Source organism: Hyla sarda, chromosome 8 (assembly GCF_029499605.1).
Source record: "Hyla sarda isolate aHylSar1 chromosome 8, aHylSar1.hap1, whole genome shotgun sequence".
NCBI classification, from domain to species: domain Eukaryota; kingdom Metazoa; phylum Chordata; class Amphibia; order Anura; family Hylidae; genus Hyla; species Hyla sarda.
The window spans coordinates 80,092,742-80,115,310 of NC_079196.1; the positions used below are offsets into that span (position 1 = coordinate 80,092,742).

Below are 22,569 nucleotides of genomic sequence, written 5' to 3' on the forward strand. Positions count from 1 at the left end.
GAATTCGGAAGGAAAACATCAAGATTTTTGAACTCTGTAATTTAAATTGTTGATACGTCTTTCAAAGACTATATTCTTCCTGAGACCTGGCAAACAGTCTAGCTGCCAGCCATTGTATTGTGCAGGCGCACACATCTGCAAACAAGTCTATTATTAAAAAATATGGCACAATATAACATCACTGAACATTTGTGAACACAAAAGCAAGACAGCTGAGAACCAGGAAATGCTGCATACTACGAGGTTTAGAACAATAACTCCGTACTGGGATAACAATCAATACATGTACAACATTATGGCTACTGTTCTCTACCACCCTGATCGGAATAATTTGTTGTTGAGTTTATGTTTTATACATTTAATAGGTCACTGTACACACTACATGGAGCAAACCTGTACATAATCCTTGCATGTCAGGTAGGCAGGGGTCAAGTCCTGCACGAATGCATGGGAACAAAGTTCCTGCACTTTTTCCACTGCAGGAGGTCTGCAGGGCTCCTGCAGGACGAGCCCCAAGTGGAGTCCTTCAGGACCAGCCCCAAGTGGAAATCTTGGGTGAGTTCCCACACTTTCTTTTCCCAGGACTTCTTTTCCCCCTGCAGGTCGTGTATATATATATAGTATTTCTGTCACTTAACAGTCTATTGATTAGTGGTCTACAAACTGCAGCCCTTCAGATGTTGCATAACTACAACTCCCAGAATGCCCAGACAGTTGGTGGCTCACATACACACTGGTGTGACATCACAACTATGTTTTCGGAGTTGTGGATCATAAATTTCTTTATCTTTATATTCATAAACAAAGGTAATGGCACTCACTCTCTGTGTATCCTTAAAACAAAAATCATGAAAAACATGAAACAGCTGTAACTCCAGTTCAATCTTTGGGCATTTGCCTGATCTGTAACGTCCTGTACTATGTTTATTTTTTGTACGTCTTGAATAACGACATTTTAAGGATACACAGAGGGTAAGTGCCATGAACTTTGTCTATTATTCTGAAGATTTATTTGCACTGCCTTTCTTCACTGAGCAACACCCATATCTTAATCTGTGTAACGCGCTCCTGCAGCCAGTCTGAAGAGCAACCAGGGGCGTAGCTATAGAGGTAGCAGAGGTAGCAGTCGTACCGGGGCCCTGGTGCCTAAGGGGGTCCAAAGCACATCTGCCCCATAAGAGAGCAGTACAATAATTGGCATGTGGGGCCTTGTTGCAGATTTTGCATCAGGGCCCTGAAGCTACAAGCCACGTCTCTGACAGCGTCCTATATACTAGAGTGGTGCCAGCTATTCATCACACCTCTACTTAGATACATTAATGTCTTTATGTCAGGTAAGCTGTTCAAGTATTTTGTGGTGACATCACAAGTGGGCTTCAGTCAGCTGAACAGCTGTTAGTTTCTGTGACATCATAGTTCTTACACAGGAGCCTGTTATTATTAGCGCCCCCACTGCACCTAAGGCAATGCTTTTAGGCCTAGCTGACACTGCCTGGCACAGGGTATGTTTAAAGGGGTACTCCGCCCCTAGACATCTTATCCCCTATCCAAAGGGGTTCAGCGGCGGGACCCCCGCGATCTCGGCTGCAGGACCCACCTGTTGCAGCTTCCAGAAACGCTGGAGGCTTTGGCTCCTGACCACGGTGACGTGAGATCGTGACAGCATGACTCCGCCCCCGTGTGACATCACACCCCGCCCCCTCAATGCAAGTCTATGGGAGGGGGCATGACGACTGTCACGCCCCCTCCCATAGACTTGCATTGAGGGGGTGGGGCGTGACATAACACGGGGGTGGAGTCATGACATCATGATCTCACGTCACCGTGGTCCGGAGGCGTTAGGATGAGAGCCACCAGCGCTGCCGGAAGCCGCAACAGGTGGGTCCTGCAGCCGAGATCCCGGGGGTCCCCAGTGGCGGGACCCCCACGATCTGACATTTTATCCCCTATCCTTTTGATAGGAGATAAGACGTCTAAGGGCAGAGTACCCCTTTAAGGCATGTCTACAGGTTTATCTCATAGGTAGCTTTGTTGGAAGCACCATAAACCTGTCCATGCTGTCCCTGTGGGATTGTTATATGGATCATATTACATTCTGAATGTGCTGCAATAAGGATTTATAATAGGTAATAGGTCATTAATGAATATATTCAATAGAACAGGACCCAAACTGACCCCGTATCAGTGGCACCATATCAAATGCTTTGGAAAAATCCAGATATACGACATCCAATGATTATCTGATGACAGATATAGCTGCATGGAGAAGCTGGGCTGTGGCTGTGCACTTTGATCGGTCAGGGCCTCATTGCCATGACCTTGACTGATCTCTAGGTATAGCCAGGAGAAGTGCGTGGCTGTGCACTTCTCTCCCTGGCTCCATAGACTTACTCTGGAGCCTGTTTCCTGCAATGAGTTAACAGAGAACCAGGGAAAGAAATGCCCTTTTGACATATTTGTGTGACAAGCCATATTTGTATGACAGTAACTGTTTCAAATTCATGTGTTTTATATGAGATTGTTATACACAGCAATTTCTGCTATGCGTTAGGGTGTGATGCTACTTGCCATTGCAGACTGGAGCCAATAGGTTGTGTTGATTTCGGTGCCAGTGCAGCCTAAATTAGATTGCAGACTATAGTCAATGCACTGTGCGCATGTCTGTAAAGCTTAACACAGTATTAGAAAACATTCAGGCCATCTTTTGCTCACCTAATGGCAGGACTCCATACAGGACAAGAAGCTGTTTGACGTCGCTAAGCGATGGCATTGGTTCTATGTCAGCCTGGCGCAAGGTAGTGCCTAAATAACTATATTCACCTGGAAACAAACACGTGAGTTTAGTTAATAACACTGTACACTATATAATATTCACAAATCAATCATTATGGTATTCAATGAGGAAGGGGTACATTTAAAGCAGAGATGAGCGAACTTACAGTAAATTCGATTCGTCACAAACTTCTTGGCTCGGCAGTTGATGACTTATCCAGCGTAAATTAGTTCAGCTTTCAGGTGCTCCGGTGGGCTGGAAAAGGTGGATACATTCCTAGGAAAGAGTCTCCTAGGACTGTATCCACCTTTTCCAGCCCATTGGAGCACCTGAAAGCTGAACTCATTTATGCAGGAAAAGGCATCAACTGCCGAGCCGAGAAGTTCGTGACAAATCGAATTTACTGTAAGTTCGCTCATCTCTAAAAGCAATGGCTGAGATTTACTGAAATTGTCGTGTTTTTAAAAATCATATCACATTAGGGTTTTCTTTCTCACCCCGCTAGTTTTTTTTATCCTCTGATTTCCGCTTAGTCTATTTAGTTGGTTGTTCACATGTAAATCTATGTGCCAACTTCTGCCAGTATGTGCTATTTTGGGCCTAACTGCACCAATAATGCCATTAATGTTAAAAAGACTAATTAAAAGTTTGTCAGAAAAATGTAAACTCCATGTGGTGTGCTATTATGAGACAATTTGCACCAAAAACTGTGGGAAAACCCTTAGTAAATATCTCAGGACATGTGAGAAAACAGGGCACAGCCCGTTTTAGGGTTTCTGAGAGGCTTTGTCAATCTTAGTGCAAAATCTGGAAAAACCTGACAGAAATAATTGATAAACCTGTTGGAAAACACAAAACACAGAAAAAAAGCAGAACAAAAAACTATATAAAAAGTGGCGGCTTTCTGTTTCGTATATCTGGACCAGTACAGTGGTCCCTCAACATACGATGGTAATCTGTTCCAAACGGACCATGGTTTGTTGAAACCATCGTACGTTGAGGGATCAGTGCAATGTAAAGTATAGGACAGTGGTCTTCAACCTGCGGACCTCCAGATGTTGCAAAACTACAACACCCACCATGCCCGGACAGCCAACGGCTGTCCGGGCATGCTGGGAGTTGTAGTTTTGCAACATCTGGGGGTACGCAGGTTAAAGACCACTGGTATAGGAAGTTATACTCACATGTCTCAGCCGCTCCGGACCATCACCGCTGCCCGGGATGTTGCCGTCCATCGCTGTCGCCGCGTCCCCGGGGTGTCCCCGCCGCTCTGGCAAGGCCTCTGCTTCCCCGGCATCCTCGCTCTCCGTCGCCGCCATCACGTCGCTACGCATGCCGCTCCTATTGGATGACGAGACGGCGTGCACGGCGACGTGATGACGATGATGGAGAGCGGCGGCGATGCAGGGGATCCCGAAGAGGACGCGCCGGAGCCCCGAGGACAGGTAAGTGATCATCAGCGGACAACACGGGGCACCGTAAACGGCTATCCGGTGGCAGCTGAAGCAGTCTATGCGATGGCCGTTTATGCGATGGCCCCGACATACAAAAGCATCGTATGTTGATGCTGCCTTCTCTGAGAGGCCATCGTATGTTGAAATGATCGTATGTCGGGGCCATCGTAGGTCGGGGGGGGGGTCACTGTATTGCCAGAGTTTCCCCTTAGTGAATTGAAATGGTTCCTCTGAGAACAGAGCCTTTTGAAATATTATTCTGATAATAAAATTTGCTATGCCATTTCCAGTAAGGCCACAAAGGAGTATTGCTGGCTGCAAAACAGTATCTTACCCATAAAATCGGAGAGTTTCACAGGCTTTGGTTTGATGAGAAGACCTTCTGTGACCAGCTCCTCATATAGAGAGTCTATGGTTCTGTAGATAGAACAACACAGTGTAACACGATGGATATAAATATTTATGACACAACGTACTAAGTGATAAAAGACTTTACCACTTTAGTAGTAAAATTTTTTACTGCTCACAGCTGCAAAAAAAATGTCCAGTGAGAACATCATTCCAAACTTCATCAAGAATGCCAATTTCAGTTTTAGCGTCCGTTCACACTACGTAATTCCCACTGAATTCCGTGAGCGGAGTTCCGCGATCGGATTTACACGCGGTGAACTTTAACATCAGTGTGAATGGGTCTTCCGCAAGACCCGTTAACACTGAGCAATTTCAGCGGCAGACAATTCCGCCGCTGAAATTGTTCTGCTCAGAGAAAGAACATGTTCATTCTTTGAGCGGAATTCCGCGAGCACTGCATAGCCGTCAATAGTAATGTCGCAGTTCCGCGCAGTCCCACCACCGCTGGCGGCTGCCAGGCTGAATCTCTGCTCGCTGAATTCCGCAAGCGGAGATTCAGCGTGCGTTCCTCAGTGTGAACGCATCCTGAGGTGAAATTTCTTTTAAAGGGGTTTTCCCTAAACTGGATTAATCACCTATTCACAGTTTACATGGTAAATGTTTGACAACAAGTGGACCCCTTTTTACACCCCCTGATCACTACACTCCAGTTTTTCGCCACCCTCTAGAGCAGTGTTTCCCAACCAGAGTGCCTCCAGCTGTTTCAAAACTATGACTCCCGGCATGCTCGGACAACAGAAAACGGTGTCCCTGTAGCGGAGTGTGACCCTCCACAGAAGGACACAACTTTCTGCTTTACAGCCCGCTCCCTTTCACTCCATCCCCGCTACACTCTCTCACGGGGATGGGGACACAGTCTCTCAGCACATCTGCCTTTCTCCCATCCTCCAGTGCCGCACATCCACCATCCGTCCGCTAGCTGTTGCAAGATTACAACCCTTAGCATGTCCTCATTGTATGGGCATGCTGTGGGGGTTGTAGTCTTGCAACAGATAGCAAGGAAGGGGTGGAGGGGGTGGTAGATGTGCGGCACAGTTGGGAGAAAGGCTGTGGAGTGCTCCTCTTTCTGTAATCCCCATTCTGTGGTGCGGAGATGTGCTGAGAAACTGTGTCCCTGTCCTCCAGAAAGCCCTGGAGGGGACAGAATGGGAACGGAGGGGCCCCATGACAGGGGTATTATGCGGGAAGGTAGGGGTTAAATGTGAGGAGTTTAGAGGAGGGAGCTAGGGAAGCGCGGGCTTTTAGTGAGGGAGTAGGGAGGAGTTAAGGAGGGTATATAGGAGAGGGCATTGGTACGGGGGTCACAATCTGCGTGGCTGAAGAAGTGTCCCTACCTGTGCCATGGCAGACATGGAGGCGATTCTGCGGCGCGTGCGGGATGAGGTCCTCCGGTGCGGCTCCCAGTGGCTGGAGGACGCGCTCCCATCCCTCACCGCCTCTCCGGTGCTTTCGGCGGGGGAGTCCGGGCCCCGTTCTAGCGGTCGGCGCTCTCGCCCGCCGGAGCGCCTGTCACCGGCAGCTTCCCCTATTCCCAGGCGCCGACGGGTGAGTCCTTCTCCGGCCGCTTCCTGCCGTGGGTCCGGAGCGTCGGGCGGGGGGCGGTCCGGTCAGGCACCCCTCGGTCGGCCTGTTGTGAGGAGCGGTGCGGGGCGTGCTGTCGGCGCGCCCCTGGGCTTCGGTGAGGGACCGGCGCGTGGTGCGGCCCGCTCTGGAGGGCGGGCCTGGCGGAGATCCGGAGCTGCTGTTTCCTCTGCCCCTCAGTCGGGGGGGCAGTCTCCTGCAGGCCTGGTTGCTACCCGGGCCGTGATTCATGTTGCGCCCTCTGCTTCCTCTTCCAGGGGGAGCAGGAGGGCTGGTTCTGCGGTGTCCCCTGCTGCTGCTGCTGGCAGGGGGGCGGTGCTTCTGGGAGGAGACGAGATCGAGGCTGCTCTCAGTGAGGTCAGTGAGGATGATCTGCTGCTGCTGGCTGGAGAATCTACTGAGACCCTGGACCCGCTGTCTTGTCCCCTGCTCCCCTCCGGGTTCCGAGCCGGTGAGGTCGGGTGAGTCTACCACTGTCTCCAGTCTGGGGGGTTTTGGGGGGGGGGGGGGGGGGTGGGCGATTTACAATTGTTTTTTAATGGCTTGCATGCTTTACTGCGGGGGAGTGGTCTGGGGGCGGGGGGGTCCCAGGTGTCTCCGGTACCTGTTTGGGGGGCTGGGGGGGTGCAGCAGGCTGGGGGGGGTGTTGGGGTGTCAGGACCGGTTGGGGGGACTGGGTTGGGCTCGTCGGTAGGGGCCCCGGTGGTGGCGGCGTCGGGCTCTGGGGGAGGGGTTCGACTTGCGGATGCGGCTAGGGGGGAGATTTATGTTTGTTTTGAGGGCCCATTGGGCGCTCATCTCAAGGCGGAAGTCCGGGAAAAAATTTGGAAGCGGGAGTATGTCGACATTTTTTCGCTCCTGCCGCTGGATAAGTTCAACTTGGACAGGGTCCGGCCGGACGAGTCTAAGCGGTTGGAAAAGGTGGAGGAGGAAGAGCGTCGGCGGTATCGGCTGATACCGCGGACGTTCTCCAATTGGCTTCAGGCCTTCGCCATTTTGGCTAGCGTGGTGGGTGAGAGGGCGCCGGAGTCCTGCTCCGGTCTCTTCTGCTACATGGATGCGGTGGGGGAGGCATATCGGATTTATGGGGGCTCGGCGTGGCTTCGGTACGACGAGCAGTTCCGGCAACGCATGGCGGTGCGTCCGGATCTGCGTTGGGAGCATAAGGATATCGGTTTGTGGATGCGGCTGATGGCAGCTCCTCGTAGCGGGACCGGGCCGCAGTCCTTTCGGGACGGTGTCGGGGGTTCGGGTTTGGGGTCAGGGCGGTCAGGGGGGGCCAGGCGTGGGGTTTGTTGGCAGTTCAACGAAGGGAGCTGCAAGTTCGGGGCGGATTGCCGGTTCAAGCACGAATGTTCCGGTTGCGGGGGTGGGGGACACGGTTTGTCACGCTGTTTCCGGCGGGGGAAGGGTAAGCCGGGAGAGGCTGACCAGAAGAGGGGTGACGCCGGTGCGGGTGGAAAGGATGTTGCCTTTCCTCGCGCTTTACCCAAATAGGGAGGCGGCGGAGCTGTTGCGCTTGGGTTTTGCGGAGGGTTTTCGGATCCCCTTTTCCGGGTCGGCGGGTTCGGGGGGGCAGGTGCGGAATTTGGTTTCGGCACGGGCCCGTCCGGAGCTGGTGGAAGAAAAGCTTTTGCGCGAGGTGGATCTGGGGAGGATGGCTGGTCCTTTTGCTGGCTCTCCTATTGAGGGATTGCGGGTGTCGCCTTTGGGCCTAGTGCCCAAAAAAGAGCCTGGCAAGTTTCGCCTCATTCACCATCTCTCCCACCCTGAAGGGGGATCGGTGAATGACGGCATTGACCCGGTTTTGTGTGCGGTGTCGTACACTTCTTTCGACGCTGCGTTGGTGTGGGTGCGGCGTTTTGGGCAGGGGGCTTTATTGGCGAAAACTGACATAGAGGCAGCTTTTCGCCTGCTGCCTGTTCATCCTGACAGTTTTTACTTGTTGGGTTGTTGCTTAGGTGATAGTTTTTTCGTTGACCTTTGTTTGCCCATGGGTTGTTCTATCTCGTGTGCATTTTTTGAAAAGTTTAGTTCGTTTTTAGAATGGGTGGTGCGGCGGGAGTCCCAGTTGGACTCGGTGTTGCACTACTTGGTTGACTTTCTTTTTTTGGGACCGGCCGGGTCTCGGGTTTGTGCGGTGCTGTTGCAGGAGATGGAGCGGGTCGCAACGTGGTTTGGCGTCCCGTTGGCGCCGGACAAGACGGAGGGCCCGTCTACGGCGGTTAAGTTTCTGGGGATCGTTATTGATACCGTGGCGATGGAGTGTCGGTTGCCGGATGAGAAGCTGAGTGAGCTGAAAGAGGAGGTCAATAGGGCATGCAGGGTTAAGAAATTGCAATTGCGGGAGGTCCAGTCACTACTGGGTCGTCTCAATTTCGCCTGCAGGATCATGCCTATGGGGAGGGTTTTTTGCCGGCGGCTTGCGGCGGCTACCGCGGGGGTTTCGCGGCCTACCCACTATGTCAGGTTGTCGGCAGACTTGAGGGCGGACTTGCGGGTTTGGCAGGATTTTTTGGGCAGGTACAACGGTCGGTCAGTGGTGATGGGTTGCCCGGTTTCTAATTGGGATTTGGAGTTGTTTACCGACGCGGCGGGCGGTTGTGGTTTTGAGGCCTATTTGCAGGGTCAATGGTGTGTGGGTCAGTGGCCGGAGGTCTGGCGGGTGGCGGGTTTGACGCGGAACTTGGCTTTGCTTGAATTGTTTCCGATTGTGGTGGCGCTGGAGGTGTGGGGGGACTTGTTTCGCAATAGGAGGGTCTGCTTTCATTGCGATAACATGGGGGTGGTACAGGCTATCAATAATCAGACGGCGAATTCTCCGCCGGTTGTTACGCTACTGCGTCACCTGGTGCTGCGGGGTTTGGAGCTTAATTCGCATGTTGTCGCTTTGCATGTGCCGGGGGTGGTTAACTCAGTCGCTGATGCTCTCTCTCGTTTGCAGTGGGACCGATTTCGGGAGTTGGCACCGGAGGCCGAGGAGCAGGGGATCCCTTGTCCGGAGTGGCTGTGGAGGCTGGTTTAGCTGTGGCGATGGGCCTTGTGGGACGGTCTGTGACCAGGTCAACGTGGGAGTCTTATAGTCGGTGGTGGGCAGATTGGGAGTTATTGCTTAGGCAGCTTTCCATTACGGGCGCCCCTTCGGAATGGGAGGCGGCTCTTTTATTTTATGTGGGCAGGGCTTTTTGTGAGCGGGTGTCCCCGTCGGGTCTGGGTCGCCGGATGGCGGCTCTGGCCTTTTGGTTCAAGGTCCGGGGAGTGCCGGATGGGACGAAGTCTTTTTTGGTGCGGCAGGCGGTGCGGGGGTTTCGTAAGGGGGCTAGTTCTAGGGATTTGCGCAAACCGGTGACATTTTCGTTGTTGTTGCGCTTGGGTTCTTTATTGGCTGGGGTGTGTTTTTCGGTATATGAGCTATGTTTGTTCCGTTTGGCTTTTGCGTTGGCGTTTTTTGGGGCTTTTCGTATATCGGAGTTGGTGTCTCCTAGTCGTTGTCGGGCCGGGGGGCTTCTTTTTTCGGATGTGGTTTTGGTGGAGGGGGTTTTGCAGTGCCGTGTTCGGCGGTCAAAGACGGATCAGTTGGGTCGGGGGGCGGTGGTGCGTTTGGCGCGCCTGGGGAGTTCGGAGATGTGCCCGGTGGCTTGTTACTCCGCGTTTTTGGCTTTGCGGGTGGGGATTGTGGGTCCGTTGCTGGTCCATGCTGACGGGGGTTTTCTGTCTCGTTTTCAGTTTGTGGGGGTTTTCCGTAAGTGTTTGCGCGCGGCGGGATTCGTGGCAGAGGACTACAGTTCTCATTCCTTCCGGATAGGTGCGGCGACCGAGGCGTCTCGGTGGGGCCTGGGACCGGAAATGGTTAAGCAGATTGGGAGGTGGGAATCTGAGAGGTATAGGCTGTACGTTCGTCCTCATTTGTTGTGATGTGCGTGTGTTTGCGCCTGTGGGTTGTACTGTATTCTTTTCTTTTGTCGTTTCAGGTGGAGCGGCTGGGCTTGTCTGGATTGTCGGCCATTCGTATGTGACGCGAGGGGCAGTGAGGGCAGGGGTTCGGCCGGCGGGCAGACAGTTGGGATTGGACGGTTCGGTGGCCCAGGTTCGCTGGTTGGGAAAGGGGGGCATGAGGTGGTCAGAACTGTTGTCCAGGGTCCAGTTCTTTGTTCAGCTGGACCGGTCCCCAGATATATTGGTGGTCCATTTAGGTGGGAATGATTTGGGTGTGCGCAGATCTCGGGATTTGATCAGGGACATTAAACTGGACCTGTTGCGTTTGTGGTCCTCTTTCCCGGATTTGGTCCTGGTGTGGTCCGAGATGGTTGCCAGGCAGAAATGGAGGCAGGCTCGGTCGGTGGTAGCAATCAACAAGGCGAGGATTAAGGTGAATAAGGCGGTGAGTAAGTTCGTGGCCAGGAATGGTGGTTTGGTGGCGCGACACCGGGATTTGGAGGATGGGGGTGCGGATTTTGTGGCCTCGGATGGTATTCATCTTAATGGGATGGGTATGGATTTGTGGCTTCTTGAGTTGAAGGAGACGGTGGAGAGGGCATTGAGGCTGTGGAGGAACGGGGACAAGTAAGGGGTCACTTGTCCCCGTTGTGGCGGGGTCAGGAGAGGAATCTGGGGAGGCACCAGTGGATGGGCATGGTATGTTGGATGGTGTGGAGGTGGGCTGGGAGCGGTTCCCAGCCAGAAGGTGGAATTCAGGTTGGTGGGCTTCACAAAATGGTGCTCCTGTGCAGGTGAGCTACGGCTAGGAGCAAGTGAAGATCCCATCACCTGTGGTCTGCTAACGGTGCCCCTCAGGTTCTTCTCCTGCGCTAATAGACATCCTAATGTTAGGACAGGTTATATTGTTATGTATGACGTTCATACATCGGTTTACAATGTTGTAATTGATTATTTATGTTATTTAATAAATGGGCTGCTGTGGCCTTTGTTTAACCAACACATGTCTTATGTCATTTATGGGAGGGAATAAGCTAAAATTAAGTTAAAGGTGTTAAATGATAGATGATCTGGTGGGGGTCTTAGCAGCTATAATATCCCCTAGTCAAGAAAGCCCTGGAGGGGACAGAATGGGAACGGAGGGGCCCCATGACAGGGGTATTGTGCGGGAAGGTAGGGGTTAAATGTGAGGAGTTTAGAGGAGGGAGCTAGGGAAGCGCGGGCTTTTAGTGAGGGAGTAGGGAGGAGTTAAGGAGGGTATATAGGAGAGGGCATTGGTACGGGGGTCACAATCTGCGTGGCTGAAGAAGTGTCCCGCCCGCCCGCCCTTAATTTTGTCACAGTGGCGGGGTCAGGAGAGGAATCTGGGGAGGCACCAGTGGATGGGCATGGTATGTTGGATGGTGTGGAGGTGGGCTGGGAGCGGTTCCCAGCCAGAAGGTGGAATTCAGGTTGGTGGGCTTCACAAAATGGTGCTCCTGTGCAGGTGAGCTACGGCTAGGAGCAAGTGAAGATCCCATCACCTGTGGTCTGGTAACGGTGCCCCTCAGGTTCTTCTCCTGCGCTAATAGACATCCTAATGTTAGGACAGGTTATATTGTTATGTATGACGTTCATACATCGGTTTACAATGTTGTAATTGATTATTTATGTTATTTAATAAATGGGCTGCTGTGGCCTTTGTTTAACCAACACATGTCTTATGTCATTTATGGGAGGGAATAAGCTAAAATTAAGTTAAAGGTGTTAAATGATAGATGATCTGGTGGGGGTCATAGCAGCTATAATATCCCCTAGTCATGGGAGAGGGTAGCAGGGATGCGGAGTGAGAGGGAGCGGGCTGTAAAGCAGAAAACTGTGTCCTTTTGGGGAGGATCATATTCCACTACAGGGACACAGTTTTCTTCATTACACCGGAAAACTAAAGTTTTCATCCAAAAAACAGAGTGCCCCAAATGTCCTACACAATAATAGTGCCCTGACTTGCGCCCTACACTGTAACAGTAATAGTGCCCCTTTGTGCCTTCCTCCCAGTAATAGTGTCTCACACAGAAAAAGTGTCCAAGTGCTCTCATAGTACCCTCCTCACAGTAATAGTGCTCTTACTGTTTATACAAACTAATAGTGCCCCCTTACTTCCCCAACACAATAATAGTGCCCCCTTATTGCCCGTAAACAGCAATAGTGACCCCTTAGTCCCTTACTCAAAGTAATTATGCCTCCTCGTTACCACTACACAGAAAAGTGCCACCATAGTACACTTCTACAAATAATAGTGGCCCCATAATGTCCCCAAACAGAAAAAGTGCCCCCTTAGTGCCCTTTTCACATAGTGTCCCACAACATTATTGTTCACATTGATAATCTCCCCACACAATTGATGTGTTGATCATGTGTCCCTGAATAAAAAAAAAATTATAATAATAATAACAATAAAAAAATGTCACTTAGCCCTCAAAATGAATTCTCACTCAACCCTCACTCCTTTGAAGTGCTGCCCACAGGGCCTCCTGTGACCTATGGCCTGTACTGTAGGAGGCACAGTGGAGGTGGTTGCAATAATGTCACTGCATTGCGTTGGCCTGTGGTTAATCTTGCGGTAAAAGGTCTGAAGTGTCTGCAGCCTACAATTGTGGGGCAGGTAGATGGTGGCTCCTTTTGTGCCATAGTATTTAACTACATCTGCATCCTGAGGACACAGATGTAGTTGAAAGAAGTGCAAAAAGCATTTTTTGTTTTGTTTTGTTCAAGTAAGGGGGCACTAACATGTAGGTGGACCTGGAGAAACTGCCCTCCCCCCTTCGCTAGCTAAATTTCTGCGCTGGGGTCTTGTCTTGTGGTTATTAGGCTGAAATATACTTATGTGCATACCTGTCTGGTGTTAAATCCTTTTCCTTCTTTTTCTTTCTCTTTCCGCTTTTCTTCCCTTTTTTCTTTTTCTAAAGTTTTAAGACATTTACTTTGTTAAGATATACAGCCATTACTTATGCATTACATCGGTGTTTCCCAACTAGTGTGCCTCCAGCTGTTGCAAAACTACAACTTCCAGCATACCCGGGCATGCTGGAAGTTGTAGTTTTGCAACAACTAGAGTTACGCTGGTTAGGAAACACTGAATTGGTTGGGCATCACTGCAGTACACAATTGCCATACAGAATACGGAAGGACCAACAAGAGGACTCACCGACAAGAAGCCTTAGGGTATTGATTAAAAACAAAATATGTATTGGATTTTCATTTGATAATCCAATACAAATAAATTTTTTACCTATACCCTAAATTCTCTTTTCAGTCATTCCAACATCCCTCTGGCATCACTACACCCTGTTCCAAATTATTATGAAAATTCTATTTGCCACAATTCTCTTGTCACAAAGATTAAATACTGTATATACATGAGTATAAGCAGAGTTTTTCAGCACGATTTTTCGTGCTGAAAACACCCCCCTCGGCTTATACTCGAGTGAACTCTCCACCCGCAGTGGTCTTCAACCTGCGGACCTCCAGAGGTTTCAAAACTACAACTCCCAGCAAGCCCGGGCAGCCATCGGCTGTCCGGGCTTGCTGGGAGTTGTAGTTTTGAAACCTCCGGAGGTCCGCAGGTTGAAGACCACTGCGGCCTTCGACATCATCCAGCCCCCTCTCACCCCCTTTAGTTCTGTACAGTACTCACCTCCGCTCGGCGCTGGTCCGGTGCTGCAGGACTGTCCGGAGAGGAGGTGGTCCGGTGGGATAGTGGTTCCGGGCTGCTATCTTCACCGGGGAGGCCTCTTCTAAGCGCTTCGGGCCCGGCCCCAGAATAGTCACGTTGCCTTGACAACGACGCAGAGGTACGTTCATTGCCAACGTACTTCTGCGTCATCGTCAAGGCAACGCCTCTATTCTGGGCCCGAAGCGCGGAGAAGAGGCGCCCCCAGTGAAGATAGCAGCCCGGAACCACTATCCCACCGGACCACCTCCTCTCCGGACAGTCCTGCAGCACCGAACAGTCCTGCAGCACCGGACCAGTGCCGAGCGGAGGTGAGTACTGTACAGAACTAAAGGGGGGTGAGAGGGGGCTGGATGATGTCGAAGGCCGCAGTGGTCTTCAACCTGCGGACCTCCGGAGGTTTAAAAACTACAACTCCCAGCAACCCCGGACAGCCGATGGCTGCCCGGGCTTGCTGGGAGTTGTGGTTTTGAAACTTCTGGAGGTCCGCAGGTTGAAGACCACTGAGGGCGGAAGATGAGAAGAGGATGATGAAGGGGGGGTGTGGGATGATGACAAGAGGATGATGAAGGGGGGGGTGGGATGATGAAGGGGGGGTGGGATGATGAAGGGGGGTGGGGATGATGACAAGAGGATGATGAGGGGGGGTGTGGGATGATGACAAGGGGATGATGAAGGGGGGTGTGGGGTGATTACAAGGGGATGATGAAGGGGGGTGGGGATGATGACAAGGGGATGATGAAGGGGGGTGGGGATGATGACAAGGGGATGATGAAGGGGGGATGTGTGGGATGATGACAAGGGGATGATGATGAGGGTCTGGATGATGACAGGCTGTGATGATGATGAGGATGTTAATGACGGGCCTGGATGATGACAGGGGGGATGATGTATTTCCCACCCTAGGCTTATACTCGAGTCAATAACTTTTCCTGGGATTTTGGGTTGAAATTAGGGGTCTCGGCTTATACTCGGGTCGGCTTATACTCGAGTATATACGGTATTTTGTTTTTCAGTTAAACTCATGGATGGCATTGTGTCTCAGGGCTCTTTTGATCACTGAAAACAATCTTGGACACCTGTGATAATTAGATTGCCAGATGAGCCCAATTTAAGGAAAAACTACTAAATGTGGGTGTTCCACATTATTAAGCAGAGCACCATTTCCAAGCAATATGGGAAAGAAAAAGGATCTCTCTGTTGCTGAAAAGAGTAAAATAGTTCAATGCCTTGGACGAGGTAAGAAAACATTAGATATTTCACGAAAACTTAAAGGGGTACTCCGGCGCTTAGACATCTTATCCCCTATCCAAAGGATAGGGGATAAGATGCTTGATTGCGGGGGTCCCGCCGCTGGGAACCCCCGTGATCTTGCACGCAGCACCCCGTTACAATCAGTCCCCAGAGCGTGTTCTCTCCGGGTCTGATTACTGTCGATCACGGGACCGGAGCATTGTGACGTCATGGCTCTGCCCCGTGTGATGTCACGCTCTGACCCCTTAATGCAAGCCTATGGGAGGGGGCGTGACAGCTGTCATGCCCCCTCCCATAGACTTGCATTGAGGGGGCAGGGCTTGACGTCACGATCTTCCGTTCCCGTGGTCGGGAGCCAGAACCTCCAGTGCTGCCGGAAGCCGATACAGCTGGGTGCTGCATGCTATATTGCGGGGGTCCACAGCGGCGGGACCCCCACGATCAGACATCTTATCCCCTATCCTTTGGATAGGGGATAAGATGTCTAGGGGTGGAGTACCCCTTTAAGCGTGATCATTACACTATTAAGAGATTTGTGGTTGATTCAGAGCACAGACGGGTTTGTGCAGATAAAGGCACATTGAGGAAAATTTCTGCCAGATCCATGTATTGGATCAAGAGAGCAGCTGCTAAAATACATTACATAGCAGCAAACAGATATTATATGCTGCTGGTGCCTCTGGAGTCCCATGGACATGAAGGTGTAGAGTCCTCCAGAGGCTTGCAACTGTGCATAAATCTTCTATTCGGCCACCACTAACAAATGCTCACAAGCAGAAACAGCTGCATTGGGCAGAAAAGTACATGAAGACTAATTTTCAAACAGCCCTGTTCACTGATGAGTGCCGTGCAACCCTGGATGGTCCAGATGGATGGAGTAGTGGATGGTTAGTGGATGGCCACCCTGTTCCAACAAGGCTGCAACGTCAGCAAGGTGATGGTGGAGTCATGTTTTGGGCCGGAATCATGGGAAGAGAGCTGGTCAGCCCCTTTAGAGTCCCCGAGGGTGTAAATATGACCTCTGCAAAGTATGTGGAGTTTCTGACTGACCATTATCATCCCTGGTACAGAAGGAAGAACTATGCTTTCCGTAATAAAATCATCTTTATGCATGACAGAGCACCATCTCATGCTGCAAAGACCTCTGCATCAATGGCTGCTATGGGGATAAAAGGGGAGAAAGTCATGGTGTGGCCTCCATCCTGCCCTGACCTCAATCCTATTGAGAACCTTTCGAGCATCCTCAAGCAAAAGATCTATGAGGGTGGGAGGTAGTTTACATCCAAACAGCAGCTCTGGGAGGCTATTCTGACATATTTTAAACAAATTCAATCAGAAACTGTCCAAACACTCACAAGTTCAATGGATGCAAGACTTGTGAAGCTGCTATCAAATAAGGGGTCCTATGTTAAAATGTAATGTGACCTGTTAAAATATTTAAAAAGTTACAATGTTTTTAAAAGTTTGATTGAAATACCTTTTGATTTCAGTAAATATGTTGCAAACACAACAAATGACAATTTTCAGTTCTTTACAACCTATAAAGTGTTTTGAAACTTGCTATGCTTAAAGGGGTACTCCGCCCCTAGACATCTTCTCCCCTATCCAAAGGATAGGGGATAAGATGTCAGATCACCGCGGTCCCGCTGCTGGAGACCCCCGGGATTGCCGCTGCAGCACCCCGCTGTCATTACTGCACAGAGCGAGTTCGCTCTGTGCGTAATGACGGGCGATACAGGGGACGGAGCAGCGTGACGTCATGGCTCCGCCCCTCGTGACATCACGGCCCGCCCCCTTAATACAAGTCTATGGCAGGGGCGTGACAACCGCCACACCCCCTCCCATAGACTCGTATTGAGGGGGGCGGGCCGTGACGTCATGAGGGGTGGGGCCGCGACGTCACGATGCTCCGGCCCCTGTACTGCCCGTCATTACGTGCAGAGCGAACTCGCTCTGTGCAGTAATGACAGCGGGGTGCCGCAGCAGCAATCCCGGGGGTCCCTAGCAGCGGGACCGCGGCGATCTGACATCTTATCCCCTATCCTTTGGATAGGGGATAAGATATCTAGGGGCGGAGTACCCTTTTAATAATTTGGAACAGTGCATTGTAAGTTTTTTTATGTTTAAAAAAAATCCTGTTATCATTAGGAGGTTTGTTCAATAAAATTTGAATTGTACTCTTAATAGTTGATAACATGAGAATTATGCTGACTGTTATTTACATCAATTATTTAGGTAAATGAGAAAAATATAATTTGCATAATAATTTGGAACAGGGTGTATTGACATCCACATTTTAAGGGATCATTTGAATTCTCTCCCCCCGTTCTGCTTGCTGTTTAACCCACTGTCCCCACCCGGAGTTCGGTTGTAGATGCTGGCTACCATGAGGCCTTACTTGTGCCTGCAGCACAAATTTGCCGGGTGAGGGTACACCTATCCTTGACTCTTCTTCACTGTATTTGTTGACGATAACAGCATGTAGATAGCGCCACTATTTCTGTTCCTTTTTTCTATACATTTCTGCTGCTTATAGAAACATAGAATCATATGCTGTCAATTTACTAATAAGTCATATGGACAAGTTCTAGTAATTCTTGTAATTCTCACCATATGAACAACACAGGACTTGTTATTTATTGTCTGTCTTAAAAAGATTAGGATCAGAAAGAAGTCAAGCCCCTTCTAAACTTTTTACTCACCATGGCAATGTGGATTTGTTTAGACCAGGTAAACATAATCTCTGTTTAATCTCCATAATTCTCTATGGAATGGAATTAAGCTTTCTTATATACAATTAATGATGTAAATGGCTGCCTGTCTGTGAACTCTAATACCCCTAATCCTCTTACTTACCTTTCCTCCTTTCTTCCCCTTTTTCTTCTTGTTTTTATCTCTGTCTACGGACAATTTCAGGTTTTGAAGTTCTTGTCTCATCAGCTCATCCACCTTAGCAAGAAAGTAAAAAGTAAAATGAACTTTAGTGTCATTTTTTTCCCCATGTTTATCCCACTTTTGTTTTAGAGAATAACACACTTGAGGGGGTTATTCAAGTGTTCTTGTCATAGTGATTCGAAGACATAAGGACATTAATGTTCAGAAAGGTGGGGTGCAGGCTCAGAGATCGCGGGGGGGTCCCTGCAGCTGGACCCCCATACTCACACATCTTATTCCCTATCATTTGGATAGGGGATAAGATGTACCCCTTTAAGCCTTCCAGTACTTATCAGCTGCTGTATACTACAGAAAAAGTTGAGTAGTTATTTCCAGTTTTACCACAGTGCTCTCTGCTGACACCTCTGTCCATATCAGGAACTGTTCATAGCATGAGCAAATCCCCAAAGCAAACCTCTCCTGCTCCAGACAGTTCCTGACACAGACAGAAGTGGCAGCAGAGAGCACTGGGGTCAGATTGCAAAGAACTACACAACTTCCTCTGAAGCATACAGTAGCTGATTAAGAGCTGGAAGGCTTGAGATTTTTAAATAGAAGTCATTTACAAATCTGTTTGTCTTAATGGCACCAGTTGAATTGAAAACATTTGTTTTGTACCAGAGTACCTCTTTAACCCCTTCAGGACGGAGCCCATTTTGGCCTTAAGGACCGGAGCATTTTTTGCACATCTGACCACTGTCACTTTAAACATTAATAACTCTGGAATGCTTTTAGTTATCATTCTGATTCCGAGATTGTTTTTTCGTGACATATTCCACTTTAACATAGTGGTAAATTTTTGTCGATACTTGTATCCTTTCTTGGTGAAAAATCCGTAAATTTGATGAAAAATTTGAAAATTTTGCATTTTTCTAACTTTGAAGCTCTCTGCTTGTAAGGAAAATGGATATTACGAATACATTTTTTTTTTGGTTCACATATACAATATGTCTACTTTATGTTTGCATCATAAAATTGACGTGTTTTTACTTTTGGAAGACACCAGAGGGCTTCAACGGTCAGCAGCAATTTTCCGATTTTTCACAAAATTTTCAAACTCAGTATTTTTCAGGGACCAGTTCAGGTTTGAAGTGGATTTGAAGGGTCTTCATATTAGAAATACCCCATAAATGACCCCATTATAAAAACTACACCCCCCAAAGTATTCAAAATGACATTCAGTCAGCGTTTAACCCTTTAGGTGTTTCCCACGAATAGCAGCAAAGTGAAGGAGAAAATTCACAATCTTCATTTTTTACACTTACATGTTCTTGTAGACCCAATTTTTGAATTTTTACAAGGGGTAAAAGGACAAAATTTTTACTTGTATTTGTAGCCCAATTTCTCTCGAGTAAGCACATACCTCATATGTCTATGTAAAGTGTTCGGCGGGCACAGTAGAGGGCTCAGAAGGGAAGGAGCGACAAGGGGATTTTGGAGAGTAAGTTTTTCTGAAATGGTTTTTGGGGGGCATGTTACCTTTAGGAAGCCCTTATGGTGCCAGAACAGCAAAAAAAAAACACATGGCATACCATTTTGGAAACTAGACCCCTCGGGAAATGTAACATGGGATAAAGTGAACCTTAATACCCCACAGGTGTTTCAGGACTTTTGCAAATGTAAAAAAAAAAAAAAATTTTACCTAAAATGCTTGCTTTCCCAAAAATTTTTTATTTTTAAAAAGGGTAATAGCAGAAAATACCCCTAAAAATTTGAAGCCCAATTTCTCCCGATTCAGAAAACACCCCATATGGGGGTGAAAAGTGCTCTGCTGGCGCACTACAGGTCTCGGAAGAGAAGGAGTCACATTTGGCTTTTTGAAAGCAAATTTTGCTCTGGGGGCATGCCGCATTTAGGAAGCCCCTATGGTGCCAGGACAGCAAAAAAAAAACCACATGGCATACCATTTTGGAAACTAGACCCCTCGGGGAACGTAACAAGGGGTTAAGTGAACCTTTATACCCCACAGGTGTTTCACGAAGTTTGCATATGTAAAAAAAAATAATTTTTTTTACCTAAAATGCTTGTTTTCCCAAAAATTTTACATTTTTAAAAAGGGTAAAAGCAGAAAATACCCCCCAAAATTTGTAACACAATTTCTCCCGAGTACGGCGATACCCCATATGTGACCCTAAACTGTTGCCTTGAAATACGACAGGGCTCCAAAGTGAGAGCGCCATGCGCATTTGAGGCCTAAATTAGGGACTTGCATAGGGGTGGACATAGGGGTATTCTACGCCAGTGATTCCCAAACAGGGTGCCTCCAGCTATTGCAAAACTCCCAGCATGCCTGGACAGTCAACGGCTGTCCGACAATACTGGGAGTTGTTTTGCAACAGCTGGAGGCTCCGTTTTGGAAACAGTGGCGTACCAGACGTTTTTCATTTTTATTGGAGAGGGGAGGGGGGCTGTGTAGGGGTATGTGTATACGTAGTGTTTTTTACTTTTTATTTTATTTTTTGTTAGTGTAGTGTAGTGTTTTTAGGGTACAGTCGCACGGGCGGGGGTTCACAGTAGTTTCTCGCTGGCAATTTGAGCTGCAGCAGAAAGTTTGCGGCAGCTCAAATTTGCAGCCAGATACTTACTGTAATCCTCTGCCCATGTGAGTGTACCCTGTACGTTCACATTGGGGGGGACATCCAGCTGTTGCATAACTACAACTCCCAGCATGCCCGTTGGCTGTCGGTGACTGCTGAGAGTTGCAGTTTTGCAACAACTGTAGGCACACTGGTTATGTATCACTGAGTTTGTGACCTAACTCAGTGTTTCACAACCAGTGTGCCTCCAGCTGTTGCAAAACTACAACTCCCAGCATGTATGGTGCATGGTGTACGGTGACTGCTGAGAGTTGTAGTTTGCAACAGCTGGAGGCACACCGGTCGTGAAACACTGAGTTAGGTTAAAAAAAACTCTGAGTTTCACAACCAGTGTGCCTTCAGCTGTTGCAAAACTACAACTCTCAGCAGTCACCGACAGCCAACGGGCATGCTGGGAGTTGTAGTTATGCAACCAGCAGATGCACCACTACAACTCCCAGCATGCACTTTAGCTGTTTGTGCAAGCTGGGAGTTGTAGTTATACAACAGCTGAAGGTACACTTTTCCATAGAAAGAATGTGCCTCCAGCTGTTGCAAAACCATAAGTCCCAGCATGCCCATAAGGGAATGCTTGGAGTTCTGGTGGTCTGCCTCCTGCTGTTGCATAACTACAGCTCCCAGCATGCCCTTTTTGCATGCTGGGAGCTGTTGCTAAGCAACAGCAGGAGGCTGTCACTCACCTCCAACGATCCAGACGCTGCAGGTCAGTCCCGCTGCCGCCGCTGCTCCTGGGGCCCCGATCCCAACATTAACGCCGGGGATCGGGGTCCCCAGCACCCGGGGTGCACGTCCCGCACCCGCTCACGTCCTCCAGAAGAGGGGCGGAGCGGGTGCGGGAGTGACACCCGCAGCAGGCGCCCTGATTGGTCGGCCGGTGCACCTCTCCCCTGCAGTGCCACCTCTCCCCTGCAGGCTCTGGCTGTTCGGGGCCGTCAGAGACGGCCCCGAACAGCCAGTAATTCCGGGTCATCGGGTCACTGGAGACCCGATTGACCAGGAATCGCCGCAGATCGCTGGACTGAATTGTGCGGCGATCGCCGACATGGGGGGGCATAATGACCCCCCTGGGCGATATGCCGGGATGCCTGCTGAACGATTTCAGCAGGCATCCGGCTCCGGTCCCCAACCGGCTAGCGGTGGGGGCCGGAATTCCCACGGGCGTATGGATACGCCCTCGGTCCTTAAGGACTCGGGATTCAGGGCGTATCCATACGCCCTATGTCCTGAAGAGGTTAAGACAAGTAAAAGGTGTCCATAAATGTTCAATAACTGTTGGGCAAATGCTTTTTCCAGGAATTTTGCAAGATTCATCTACAGTATATACATGTGTTATCAATAGGGAGAGTACAGTAAGGCACTGCCACAAACCTCTGGTGGTGGCTTATCTCGATGGGGAAGAAAAGGATTGATGGTTCAAGGGTTAACATTCAACATGCCTGATCCTTCTTTCCCCAACACCATATGTCAGAGAGAATCAGGAGGTCTCCATGCATGTAAAATAGTCGGCTGTCCTGCTGAAATGATTGGGTTTTCTCTAATGTGTATGGGGAGTCCTTAGACTGTATTTTAGCCAAACCTGTATTCTGATCTCTTCTTCTACTTCCTTCCTCTTATCTTCTTTGATGAGCTCAGGATCATGTGCTTGATGCAGGTTCCAAGACTCCTTACGACTTTGCCAAACACCTTCAAGTGAAGCAGACATTGAGAGGTGAAGACAATGCAAATGTTCCCCCTAAGGCTAGGTTCACACTACGGAATTACCGCTTTGAAATTGCAGGCAGAAATTCCGCTTACTAAAATGTATAGTGTAGTGAATGGGTTTCCGTTCACAAATTCACACTTTACACTGTGAAGGGCAATTTGTGAACAGAAAATCCGCTTGAAAATTTCTGCCTGGCGTTGCTCATTCTTCAGGCGGAG

The 22,569-nt window shown here is 49.4% G+C and overlaps 1 protein-coding gene across 3 annotated transcripts in view; it reads right to left on the reverse strand.

The window, feature by feature from the left end:
* IQCA1 (IQ motif containing with AAA domain 1) overlaps positions 1-22,569 on the reverse strand; it is a 242,073-nt gene that overhangs the window by 22,180 nt on the left and 197,324 nt on the right. For all 3 annotated transcript variants that reach the window (XM_056533244.1, XM_056533245.1, XM_056533243.1), the window contains 5 exons: positions 22,226-22,332; positions 17,975-18,067; positions 13,027-13,094; positions 4,562-4,644; positions 2,713-2,820 (listed from right to left, as the gene is read on the reverse strand). In XM_056533244.1, the coding sequence (XP_056389219.1) occupies positions 2,713-2,820; positions 4,562-4,644; positions 13,027-13,094; positions 17,975-18,067; positions 22,226-22,332 (459 nt within the window). The remainder of the gene's footprint in view (positions 1-2,712; positions 2,821-4,561; positions 4,645-13,026; positions 13,095-17,974; positions 18,068-22,225; positions 22,333-22,569) is intronic.